The 14,040-nt window shown below is 36.6% G+C and overlaps 2 protein-coding genes across 2 annotated transcripts; one reads left to right on the top strand and one right to left on the bottom strand.

The window, feature by feature from the left end:
- Positions 1–111: 111 nt before the first annotated feature.
- Positions 112–1,542, top strand: LOC114359463 (cuticle protein 7; the record flags this gene model as incomplete). The annotated part of the gene is made up of 3 exons (XM_028313879.1): positions 112–237; positions 624–790; positions 1,167–1,542. Coding segments are annotated over 3 exons (366 nt in total), but the record flags the coding sequence as incomplete, so codon positions are not given.
- LOC114359448 (cuticle protein 7) lies at positions 1,497–3,935 on the bottom strand. Its single transcript, XM_028313862.1, has 5 exons — positions 3,900–3,935; positions 3,453–3,579; positions 3,255–3,289; positions 2,839–2,999; positions 1,497–2,187 (listed from the first exon to the last, which is right to left on the bottom strand). The coding sequence occupies exons 1-5, from the start codon at positions 3,918–3,920 to the stop codon at positions 1,914–1,916; spliced, it is 618 nt and encodes a 205-aa protein (XP_028169663.1). The 5' UTR covers positions 3,921–3,935; the 3' UTR covers positions 1,497–1,913.
- Positions 3,936–14,040: the final 10,105 nt, after the last annotated feature.

The raw sequence follows: 14,040 nt of genomic DNA, 5'->3' as shown, positions 1-14,040 counted from the left end.
GGCATTGCCCATCACGGCATCGCCCACCATGGCATTGCCCACCACGGCATTGCCCACCATGGCATTGCCCACCACGGCATTGCCCACCATGGCCACCACGGAGTTGGACACATTGTCCACCACGACCTCGGCCACCACGGGCACCACGGTCTGGGCCACATCGGCCACCACGCCCACCACATCGGGCACGCCGTCCACCTCGGATATGCTCACGGACATGGCCACCATGACTACCACGTAAGTTTTTAGAATCTCGTGCATGTTGTCTCCAATTTTCCAAAAAATTCTAAGTGTGTTAATAGTAATATAGCTAAATACTGTTATTTTTAAAGATATCTTAACATAGGTCCAAAATTACACGAGAAAATAATATTAAATTGACACTTATGAAAACTCGCCACAGTTTGCACCATTTTGTAAATCTGATAATTTTGATGTGACTTTCCATTTATTTACTACTGTTTATTCGAAATGTCATATTTGGAATGTTATTCATTTCGCCTATGAGACCTAATCTGACGATTTAATTTAATCGGTAATTTCGTGGCTTTCGTTATAGTGGGTCAAAGCATATGCTCAGTGGGTTCCTTGTTCCTGTCTTTCATGTTCATGTCTCTTCCCAGGCGCACCCTGAGTACTCGTTCTCGTACTCCGTGAAGGACCCGCACACCGGCGACCACAAGCAGCAGCACGAGTCCCGCCACGGAGACTCCGTGAAGGGCGAGTACTCCCTCGTGGAGCCCGACGGCAACGTGCGCAGCGTTCATTACAATGCTAATGACCACACCGGGTAAGAACATAATTATTTAGAAGTCATCATCATCACTATCATCAAGTCATTTAATCTCCGCTGTAGGAGCATGACCCTCTAATTTACCAGAGACAAATTGAGGATTTTAACTAAACACCCCACGCAAACCAAAAGGGTTGGTCGGTTGGTGGAAAAGCTCGCATATGAATCCCTTGCAATGACATAACCATAACACGGAGGACTTAAATGGCACTGAACAATTTATTCACTTATCTCAACGACGATTTTACTGCTATCATCTTAGGAATTAAGTTAGGGAACTTCAAAATGATTGGTCGCGGAAAAGAAACTGTGTTTTTCATAGCAGATTCATAATTATTCCTAATCAAATTACTAATTGTATATCTCGTTACAGTTTCAACGCCGTGGTCCACCATAAGACGCATCATGTTCATCCCCACCATATCCACCATCATGGACACCATTAAACTTGGATCTGCTACGAACATTTCGAACTCGACTGAAACCAAAAATGACTGCAAAATATTTATATTATCATTCAAATCGCCAGCGCTGACGAATAAAATAAGTACAAGAATGAACTCTTTCATTGAAAATTCATTTTATTTTAAGTTGATACATTTACAAACACAGTAAGCTATCTACATAAAACCTATCCTTACGGTTCTATCTAGTAAGTAGGTAGGTATAATATTAATGTTAGTTTGAAAAGAAAATTGTTATTAGAGTTTAACATAACAAAAAACTTAAGCTTACGATCAAGAATTCTTTGTCTTAATCACAAATATAATAGAGATACAACAACCGGGAAAAAGATTTATTAGATTACCTACGTCATCATTATGAACGCAATTAAAATGTCTTTGGGAAAATGGTGCCTTTGGGAAAAACGCGGTGGGTGATATAATAAAATACACTCTTAAATAAGATTTAAAGCTAACCAAAAAGTCGCTAAGTACATCCTTATCTTTATAACTAACTAGAATTACAGTAGCCTACTTAATTAACATAGAAAACAACTTATAGGTACTATACATCTAATATCCGGAATCCACATAAGACAAGACATAAGGTCAAAAAATCAGCGCACTCAAAAACAAATTAATCGACCAAACTAATCAAACCGCTATAAACAGCACAATTAAAATGGCTTATACTGATTATCCTTTTTGAGCTCCATGACATGCTTTACACTGAACCCCACTGCTGAATTGAAGGAGCCACTGGGAGCAGAGTGCGATGGGTGTTCGCTACCGTGTCCAGGATTTGAGAAGCCCCTTTCAGGGATGTAACCTGAATGCGTCGGAGTTGTCCGGTAGCCACTTTGAGTGTTAGAGGCTAGGGGACTGTATGACGATTCCGCGCGAGGGTGCTGATGCCTGGATGGTTCATTTCTCCTTACAATTGCGTTGAACCTGTCAAAAATAATAACAAATAATGGTTAATTTCCAATATTAATTGGCCTAATAAAATAATTTTATGTTTCCTACATTAATGTCTTCAGTTGCCCAGCCCAATTATGAACCAGTAAATAAGTAAATCGTTCCAAAATAGGTAATAAACACATAAGTACAAATACTTGGGGCGTTCAGGTTGTTAAATTAATTGATAGGATATGCTTTGCCGGGAAGGAAACAGTAGTTTACAGTAATCTTTAAATTACACCGATGGATTAATACCTACCGAAAAGTAAACCTTATCTTTTGTACCTATAAAAGTATAGAGTCCTACGTCTACATATACAATCTATCTTACTTATAGACTTATATGTAACAGGGAAACTTCAAAATTTAAAAACTCACGAAGAGCCTTTACCAACAGTAGAAAGTAGAGTCAGACGAATGTACAATTTACGAGTACTTTAAGGCTGAGTTGCACCACTTAACTTTGACCGTAACTTTGACGATAACCGGTGTTTTTTGTATGGAGTTTGACTGATTTTTGACGTTTGTCAAAGTTAAAGTATGATTGTGCAACCCAGCCTTAGACAATCCAAAATCAACACTACGCGAAAAGATTCTCTGTGTTTGAGATTAGAAAAAGATAATAACAGTTAGTGTAAATACCCATGCAAAGCATCAGCAGAGTACTCCACAGTCCTGAGCGCACCGTCAGGCTCGTATAGAGTGTAGACTCCTCGGACTCTGTCGCCTTCCCTGCTCTCCCAGTGACTCTTCCTATCGCCTGTCTGGTGGTCGGATACTTCGTACTTATATTCGTACTTCGGCTGAAAAAAAAAATTCAATTAACAATAAAACATACAAACTGAACTGTAGCAATATATTCGTTCGCTCGTTCGTTTCAGCCAAATGACGTCCACTGCTCGACAAAGGCCTCCTCCAAGGTTTTCCACAATGCACGGTCCTGCACTGCCCGCATCCAGGCTCTTATTGCTGACTGACTATTATTGACTTGAGAAAACCCAAGAGATAAGTTAACCTTTAAAGTGTGTGGTAGTGGTCCTAACAAAAACAATATTTACCTGGGTACTGCTATACTGTTCAGCTGATGACGGAGCTGTAAAAAGCGAAAACTTTAAATAGACGAATAAAATATCAACATGTTTCAGTGTCTTTTCAGAATACATCAGGTATTTTAAGAGACCATAAAGGTAAGAATGACGGATAGACTACACTTTAAATCGGCCTTAATCCAATAAAAATGAAATACTCCAAGTTACCGGCGACTGGAGGTGCTGTTGTAGGCGGTCCAGGATGAAACACGATGCTCTGAGACGAAGTAGCATGCTGAAGCATGGCCACCGGGGAACCCTTTGCTATCAGCCAACTGTTCACCAATAACATCACCTAAAATTCGTATAATTACATTAATAATGGGCCTTACATGAACGTAATCCATTTCAAGTTACTATCCTCCTCTTATAACGAATTGGTATGTCCTCAACAAGCTTAAAACTTGTAATGAGGCTCTATACATATGAGTACTTTTTACGTAATGAAACATGTTATGAAGCCGTATCTGATTACTATCATTTACTACGCTACTTCACAGATTATGAAGATAAGCAGTAACTCGTTTATTTTTAAGCAAAACGGCATGGCTAATAGATGTCACTTATTAATTTCACTGATATTCGTTACCACTAATCAAATAACTTAATACATGCCCTCAAATACACAAAATCCATTTCTACTGCGGCTTGAATGTCTTCATACACTAGACCACTGTATTGAAGGAACGTCTGAAGTCGTACCCCCTTTTTATAGGGACATATCATCAGATAAGTGAAACAATGTGCTTGCCGGCGGATGCATTTGCATCGACAAAGGTCCTGTTGTCAATTAAAATTACTGATACTACTGTATGCAAACCTTACGGTACGCCAGTGCTTCTAAAACCTACGCACTGAAGCACCTACACTTAGGCTGGGTTATACTTACTCGGTTATCGTCAAAGTTACGGTCAGTGGTGCAACTTAGCCTTAGAATAATTCTGCCAAGCATCATGATTCGTATTTTGAAAAACCCAGTTGGCTATTTAACACCTTTCACGTACGTTTCAACTTAATTCGCAATACTAAATACTTGCTTTTTATTGACGGTAAAATTGTAGATTACTGAAATGTTAAATATTATGAAAGATTTGTTTTAAAAATAGAGCAAGCAATGGTAAAGCGTCTTCTTGCCTGTTACGTGGCGCCCAACGTGGAACAAAATCTCATTTTTGGGAACCACTGCACTACTTAAACGAGGCAGGCAGTAAAAATTCTCGTATTTATGTTGGGTCATTATGTGCATCGCTCATGTTTATGTGCTACACGCCAGAGTGACCAGGTAAGTGTAATGGCTCATCTAGACCCGTGGCGGGGTCATGTGTAGTAGATACTGATACTGATGACAGCACAACAAGCTAAATACTGTAGCGTCTTATCTCGGTGTAATACAGTCTATTTTGCTACAAAAATGTATAGTTTGATGTGCTACTGTAATACAATGTAATTGAAATGTGATTGTTTTGCTACATTTACTTACAATGTAGCGCTAAGATCTTTAGATACTAACTGGGTACTAATTACCAGTAGTATTGCTTCTTATTTTTCTATCCAATACGAAATCATTGGCGAAGTCTACCTATGCTCATTTTTTTTGTCTTCCATGATTTTTTACCTTTATGGGGTATGATTAGGATTATACAATATCACTACATCTATGTGTTCAGTTGCGTACTTATTCGTAAACCTTTTACGTGAACTCAACTTCAACACTTTCAAATCGTGCGCACCAACTTATTTCGCTCAACTATAAAGTTACTTTGCTTTACACTAGAGGGCGTCATGATTGCTTTATTAAAAAATATAAATTTTACAAAGGTCAAAAATATTAATATTGAATTGGTATAAGCTATTCTTGTAAATTGTAAGTAAACAGTATAGCCAAAAATACACAAAGGATCACCAAAATGTGTCGATAGACATGTTTCTTGTGATTGTGAAGAAGGTAAGGATCTGAGGCTGAGTTGCACCACCTAATTTTGACCGTAACTTTAATATTATCCGGTGTTTTTGTATGGAGCTTGATAGATTTTTGACATTTGTCAAAGTTAAAGTAGATAGTACAACTCAGCCTAAAGGTTCCAAAGCATTTAAATGTGTTTCACTTTGTAAAGGTTTTCAAATTCAAATTCAAAATGTTTTTTTATTTTAGTTTATGACGACGCGCCTTACGCAAAAGTACAATATAAAACAATAAACACACCTGAGGCTGTACACTTACTATAATAAAATGAGCACATTCTTTTATTTATACACATCGTAAATTTATCACAAATTTAATTTGCTCTTAACTCGCATTATCATTATTGCAATATTATTCACGCTACGCACATTTTGGACATCGTAACGGCTCCCTTCAAATTCGCAACGTCCCACTTATTGAGTCTTCAAACAACAAACCATTCGTATTTCGAAATCACTCGCACTGCAAACCAAAAGTGGGCGATTCCGAATCACAAGATCGCATCGTTTTTGATCCAGTTTGTTTTGAAGTAAATATCGCTCAGGGACAATTTAGCGAATGATATCGCATTACTTAAATCGCAACCATTACACAACAGCAATTGGTCTATAAAATACTATTTATCCAAGAGTTGACCTGTCGTGCACAGATTGATCTCTATGATTCATCAATCATTTAACCATTGACATGATAGTATCTATCAACAGGTATTAACGTAATAACTGGTAAAAATATTACAGGTTTGTTTTTTGTCGTAAGCCTCTGAGAAAGACGAAACTTGAAGCAAGCATCAAAATCAAATTTTCAAGTTACGATATCTTTTATATTGAGATACTTAAGAGGTATTACGTAGAATGTAACATGTAGCGTTTAATAGACCTATTGAAACTTATTTGGCAGCGTATATCTCTCAATTGTAGGAATATGCAGTCTACACTATTAGACACATATCTAATTACTTAAGAAACTTTAACTAAGTATGATTGGGTATGCATCGATTAATCGCACCGGGTATTTCAACATTTCTTTTTTTTTGATATATGATATGCAAAGTACATTTTAACGTACGAGCATTATGCAACGTGTGACACACTCAACGACAAGCAATTAAAACTAGATGTCGTAGATAGCGCCGTGTCTGGACCCGCGATTTTAAACACCAATAACACTTACAAGTTGCCCAATTTGCATGTAACTTACTCCTGATATTCTTGTTTGATGTGCCCACAATTTATCGAAAAAAAAACTGGATCAAAAGGACATTAATGACATCAATTATTTAAATGGGCTTACGTTACACCGATTAAGCTAGTTCTATCTGAGTTGCTTTCTATTCGAAAAAGTAATTCATTGACTGTTCAAAATGAACGACTGCTAGGTAGGTAGATATTATTAATATTTGATCTTTATCGTATTATCTCTGTAGCATCTAAGTATATTTGGAAGCCTGTGATTACACAATGCATTCAAACAGACTACTTACCTATATATTATCTACCTGTTCTACATTGACTGTGAATTTCGTGAAATGTTCATCATCAATATTTCAGCCACAGGACGTCCACTGCTGAACATAGGCCTCCCCAATTACTTCCATCGCACGGCCTGATCCAGCGCCTTCCTGCTACCTTTATCAGGTCGTCGAAATAGGAGAGTACAGTTACAATAATGTTTTGTTTGTTGCTTTAGCAATTTACTCGTAATATCATCATTCATCATCATCAGGATTTCAGCCACAGGACGTCTGCTGAACATAGACCTGCGTACCTGTCCAATTATCCCTATGAGATGACGATATTTTTAGTAAAATGACAACTAAAAGTTACTGCAACCTTCTCGCTCCAACAAACATGACGATTGGTGAAATACTTTTTATTTAAAATTACAGTCCTACTAATCTAAGATCTAAGTTTCAATCAGCTTAGCCACTAGACAATGTCATGTCATGCTAAAGTATCTGTTCTTTCAACAACAAATAATGCATTTAAATTATTATCTGCATACAAATCAAGGCCGCTACAGATAAGCTCAGTGGCATTGACTTAGGTGCATTAGTCTAATGAAAAAAGTAGGTAAGTACCTACTCGTATAATGTATATCCCGGTTATTAGTATTAAGTATGTGCTTACTTTATTTATGAGTACTAATTACTAATATTTTCCAGTGGGTTCACTCGCGTCATTCTGTAAAGTAGGCTTTTAATATTTTTTTTACATTTAATATTCTCGTGTAATGTGCTCGAGATTGATTGGAGTTCTAAACCTCGTTTCATGTATCCTCATTTCTCGTTACATGTAATCCATTCTTTTTAATTTAGCCTGGGATGTAGGACAAGAAAGCCTCTGTCGTAAAATTATCAACTTTAGTACTCATTGTATTTTTAAAGTTCCCTCTAAAGAAATAATTTGGGCAATATGAAGTAGCTGAGTCGTGGGGTCGATAAAATCAATTTAACACTTGAACTACGCGCATCTAAAGTCACGCAATTTGCTACTTTTACACAACAAAGGCTCCAACTGACAACTGACTAGCATTATCGTCGCACGAGCATCGTGGAGTCAAGATGATTATTGCGTAGGATGACTTTGGGCTGCAGCCCCACTAAGTATCAATTTAACTTTAGTGTGTTATTGCACATATTCCCAAGGAATCCTACTTGTTCCCACCTGTTTGTGCTTCCGTTTGTCGATATCAAATGAAACGTTGCGAATAGTAACAGATGAACGACATATACATAGACTTTCCTTAAACATTAAAAGTACTTTAAATAAGACGAGAGCTTTCAAGTTTCAATACATAATTTTAATTTTTTGCAAAGCTAACTGATTAAGATTGTCCCAGCAGTTTTTAACTTTCCGAACAATCCACTTCCACCTTCGGCCTGATCATCACTTGCCATCAGGTGAGATACAGGCCAAGAGCATCCTCGTTGTGGATAAAAAAAAATTGGAAACGGATACACTGTAACAATCAAACTCCCACACCACATCATATCGTTAGGTCGCACAAGGTCCAGTCACTGGACAACAAACAAATGACAGGAGCATGATTCATGCCATTACGTTGCAAAGAGCAAGCGGCGATCTTTTGTTCGAAATAGAACTACTTGCTGNACTTGCCTTATAATAGGTCATGACCTGATCTGGGCTTGATAAATCACTGCAATCCAGATCCTACCCGCGAGATAACCCGATTCTGATGGTATCACGCGTCAACTCAAGCACTTACGTAAACCATGCATCGATACAGTTAAAGTTTGAGCAACTTAAATGACCATAAATATTCCAATTAACCATGAAACAGATAAGTCATTTTATTGCTCTTTCCACCGGATATTTATAATTATAATAATTAATGAGGTTCTGGCGTAGAATGTTGTTTAACATTGTTTTTATCGCATGTCGATTTTAATACAACATTGAATTTTATGATGCAAAATATAGAGTACGGTAAGTAAGTTGTGATTGTTTCGTTTGAGGCAAGCACTTTACGTTACATTCAACGATGTTTATTGAAAGTGTTAACAAGCAACACAACTTAATATGAATAAAGCTTGTTGAAGGCTTTCGATATACCTACTACTAAGTACTAGGTTCTTGTTTGTTATTTTTATAAATAACTTGTTGAAACTATCTCACGATCTAGCTAAAGTTCTCCAAACTAGGAAAAGACCGGGAAATCCTGTGGTCTCTTGTGAACATAACACACCAAAATTAATAAATCATAATATCTTATAATTTAGATAGATTCACACATGCAAGTAGTGCTTAGCTCATTACAGCATGTCGTGAGATGTTTCACCATTACTGCATTGAAGTCGTAATGGACTTACGCTCAATTAAACTTGAAAAATATTCAAGGTGATCTCTAAAAGTCACTTAGTACTTGCTTTTCCGTCGCATTACATTTTACTTAATTACATTTATTGATCGGCCTTGAAACAAGTACAATAAATCCAAATTTACTCGTTCAATTAGTTCGGAGCCTCGCGCTAGTTATTAAGGTTACGTCACACACATGGGACCACGTTTTGGAACTAGTCAATAAAACAAACACTGCCTGAAGCATTGATTAGCAACCGCTTGAGAGCGCTATGAATTATACACGGTTAACGCGTTTAATGGCAATAGCAGTAAAAGTATGAGTTGTGGTGATAGTTCGGCATCAACTAGCAATAATTTATTATTAAAACCCGACATTAAACCTTCTTTGCCAAAACATACTATCATAAAAAGGGGTAATAAATAAAATCTCTATTTTAAATAAACAAGTCATACAATAATAAAAAGGTTAAAAAAGTGACATTAAGTTCGCCTTATATTTAAGTAGGTACCTATACGAGTATATCAACTAATTTATTGGCATAAAGATTAATTAAATAAATGCCTGAAAGCATCTTTGGCGTTTTTACAAAAGTCAAAACATAACACTAATTTGGACTCATCATGATGCATGTAGAGATTCAGGGTGTTATTTTTTTCCCCTAGATCATTTTCAGTATTTCAGTATCTGTATAATATTAACAAAATGTAATGAATTGCAAGGCGTGGCTGGGAATGTTTCGACCATAGCATGCAGTCGTCTCACTTATCATTCTGACACATTCGCCGGTTTATTTACTGGCTATTCAAAATAATGGTCATATATCGGTCATAGAATTGAAATTGTGACATAATCACGAACGCACTTAGAGTAACTATAATTTTTTTATGATTGTCCAAACAATTTAAAAGTTTATTTGGCCCTTTAAAAGTCAATTTGAAAATGATGTAACCAACTAATTAGGCACTTTAACCAATAAATTGATTCAATGGTGATTATTTATTTTCCCGTAAGCAAAGTGAGCTTTAAATCGAGCTTATTTTAAAGATCATTTGGTTTACTATTTTTTGACATGAACAGTAATTAATTAATTAAGATAGTTACTATTTTTGTTTAAAACTTCGAAACACTTCGGTTCCGATGTCTGACAATGTTCGTTTGAAAGATTGCATTGTTGAAATCTGATAGTATTTCGTTTCTTCTCTTGCTGACTATCGTATTTCGATTTTGACCTTCCCTACTATTTCTAAATTATCACATGGAGTAGAATATCTCCTAATATATATACAGGGTGTTAGGTAAATGGGTATATGAGCCGACACTAGCCCATGTTAACATGGTCATATAAATGGTATGGTGAAGTCAGAAAATTGATATCTTCATTTTAATTATTTTATTTTTCATACAAATCGGATTTTATAAAAATTATTTTGTATGTAAATTAAAAAAATTAAAATGATGATATCAAATTTCTGACTTCACCATACCATTTATATGCCCATGTTAACATGGGCTAGTGTCGGCTCATATACCCATTTACCTAACACCCTGTATATACTCGCTAAAATAATGTTTTGTATAATATCTGAAAGTGTTGTGAATGCTTATACTAAAACGTTTGTTTTTATTTGTATAGAGAACAATAGTGTCTAGACAATGACAAACCTAAAGAGGATTTAGGACGCTATTTGGATCAAATATGTAATTGCTCAATAATGAATAATAAATAAATAAATAAATAAATAAAATCATTATATCTACTTTGTATTTCATAGTAGGTACCTTATAACTTTTGAAAAACATAAAAAACAATAACAGCAGCTGTGGACGTGACAAACAAAACTACATTAAATTAAATAAGAGCTACTAATTGACCCTGCTAAACTTTAGAATGGCGAAATTGTAGTTGAATGTTCTACTTATTCTCATTCTAGATTATCTCGTAAAAGCACGAAAATAGTTAAATGTATTTAAGTAAATAAACTTGTCTACAACCTATTCACGGTAATGAACCAAAGAGTTATGTGATGAGGGTGGTTGATTGGAAAATTGCACGCAACTATCGACACGTAGAGTGGCGTATGCTCCACATAATTTTCCCGGCAATTAACCCGATCTGGTGTGTTTTAGAATTAATCTAAAGCGTTTTAGCACATGTGAGATACATATAACCAATGTGTTTCGTAATTTGCATGTAAGATATAGACAGTAAAGAGCTTAGGGGCTTGCCACTAGGACCGGCCATACGCAACCTCTTTTGAGCGACGTAAATTGCTCACTGGGACATACGCGTGTGGAAATTGGATTGCAATACCACAAAAGTATTCAAAAGCAATTATTCCTGAAGAGCGATCTCTAAGGATATCGCGGCGGATCAAGAAGTTGCTAATGCAGTAAGTAAAAGTACCCGACTGTGCAACCAAACTCGAGGTAATGCACCTGCATTCAGAAAAGCTTTGATCTAGTGTCAGTGCTTTTACAGGGTTTACTTGTTTATGGTTTCTTTTTATCAAAAAATAGTATTTGTGTTTGAATTTGATCTCATCTAATGACCTAAACATTTATTAGATGATGATAACTAAAATATAGTTACCACTCGTGATTTAAAGAGCAGGAGAATAGGAAGACCGATGTAGGAAGAGAACTTAGTTTCCTTGCATCCACGTATTAGACGAAGCGAATTGCCTTGTTTGTATCAGGCAATAAAGGTTTTTTACTACATACTTAAGGGCATTTCTACGGGGACGACCGATCGACCTACTGGGGCGAAAAAAGTACCTTTAAAATTAAAGTACGGACTTGAAAAAAATTACACGTATTTATAGGACTCTTGACTTGATGGAGAGCATAATTAGAAGACCGCCAGGTTTTACATCTCGCCTTGAAAAAATCCGAAAGTTCAAAAACGGGCGAAATTTGGCCTAAAATGGAGTGTCCGGTTTCCAGAATTTACTCGTTTTTGCTTCATAATTTTTGAAATAATAACTTCCCCATTATGATACCCACATTCACAGAACAAGGGATAGTTAATAAAGCCATATAAATGAGTTTCTTTATTGGAAGTCCTTGGGTTTTAATACAGTAACACATTTAAATTTTGTCCGACGTGTGTGCCTCAATTCCGTGATTTTTACTTTTGTGCTCCTATATCACTAACTACGCACAGTACGAACACCCACGACTGATTCCCATAAACTAGCAGTTGCACTCGAGTGGTCGAGCAGTATAAAAGTGTGATCTGTCGCTTTGAGGAGCATTTTTCAGAGGTTTGAAATCACTCAGAATTTTTGGTCACTGGTCATTTCTCAAACCGGTGTGCGACATTAATAATGTTCATGAAGTATTTAATGAGATTACTGCTGAATTAATTAAGTATTTAACTGATATCTGTCATTACGTTTGGTAGAAATTGTTGTAATTTATAATATTTTCGAGTAATTTGATGAAATGTGATTTTTCCTCAATTCCGTGGATCTCAATTCCGCGGAATATGGGGCATCGAATTGAGAAAATACGTACACCGAATTGATATTAAATGAAAATAGAGACTTTTATTGTGCTATAAATTGTTTGTCTATCTTAAAATAATAATGAAATCAATAGTGCATAATAATAGAGTGAACTACCAATCATTGGAACGTACCAGTCATTGGACAGAAGACAATAAAACTTATTTTTTGAGGTTTCATTAAAAATAATACACTGCTATTGCTATCTTATCAAAATAATTCTTCCAGGTTCTTCCCTCGACCTTCACCAGATCGTCGGTCTACCTAGTGGGGGGCCTGCTCACTGGTCCGTGGTTTCCACTCGACAATTTTTCAGTCCCAACAGCCATTATCTGTACGAGCTATGTGCCCCGCCCACTGCTACTTGATTTATGCAATTCTGCGGGCTATGCCGGTCACTTTGGTTCTTTTGTCGATATTTTCATTTCTGATTCTTATTAGGCTCATAGTCAGCGACCACGTTTCACATCCATACACCATCACTGGCAACACACACTGGTCGAAGACTTTTGTCTTAAGACACTGCGGTATTTCAGACGTAATAGCGAAGCTTCCCGATCGATGCTTAGCTATGTTGAATTCAGCGATAGACCTCTTTCTCAAAGTTGGACCTAACTATCTGGACTCTTGTCCCAGGTATACACAATTGTCAAAAACTTCGAGTGTAGTCTCCAACCTTCAGAGAAGTGGGTGCAACACGGACATTTGATATGATTTTTGTCTTGTTCATTTTGAGACCCACTTGTTGAGAGGCTCTGCGGAGGCCATCGAGGGTTGTGTTAGATCTTTCAAGGTCTCAGCCATGACTCCAATATCGTCCGCGATATCGCGACTCCTTGGTCTTCTGTATAATCTGCCGTAGCGTACCTGTGTGTGTACCATAAAACTAAAGCCTTTTCGGAAACAAGCTTGTTCGGAAGACTGGAAGTCGTCGAGTCTGCGAGCGAGATGATTCGTAAGGACTCTCGAAAACAGCTTGTAAACACACCTCATAAGTGAGATGAGTCTATAATGCTATCACCACACTTCTGTGCCATACCGAAGGCGTTTTTTCTTCGAGAATGACGGAATTGAACTGCTTCTGTAGAGCCTTTAGTACCGGCGAAGCTCAGCCATGATGCCGTAACACCCGGTGCCTTGTTGTACTTCAGCTATTTGAGAGCCATTTTAATCGTGTACAAACTGACGTCCGATATATCTTCGGTATAGTGTCAGGTCAATCTAGCTCTTGGGTCTTGCAATATTTGTTTTATGTTTAAGGTTAAGAATAAATAAACAATGAGACCCTGTGTTATGTTGTATTTATTTGTTTTATTTAAATAAAAATATTAAGAATTAATTATAGTTCCTTATTCAAAAATTAAACATATTGATTAGGATTTTTGTTTTATTCCATTGGTATTTCAGACACATAAACCTAAAATGAACCATCTAACTAATAGACCAGCAGTCAGATATCAAA

Source organism: Ostrinia furnacalis, unplaced genomic scaffold (assembly GCF_004193835.3).
Source record: "Ostrinia furnacalis isolate ACB-3 unplaced genomic scaffold, ASM419383v2 OfSCF4391, whole genome shotgun sequence".
Classification (NCBI taxonomy): Eukaryota; Metazoa; Arthropoda; class Insecta; order Lepidoptera; family Crambidae; genus Ostrinia; species Ostrinia furnacalis.
Note: the sequence above shows the minus strand (reverse complement) of the source record. Positions and strands in the feature narration are given on the sequence as shown.

Bases quoted from the DNA above. Each gene is read 5' to 3' on its own strand.
- LOC114359448 (XM_028313862.1), bottom strand. From the start codon at position 3,920: ATGGATTTTGTGTATTTGAGG. The intron at 3,580-3,899 runs GCATGTATTAAG...TACGAATTTTAG, and splicing joins TGGATTTTGTGTATTTGAGG to GTGATGTTATTGGTGAACAG. The intron at 2,188-2,838 runs GTATTTACACTA...TATTTTTGACAG, and splicing joins TCTGCTGATGCTTTGCATGG to GTTCAACGCAATTGTAAGGA.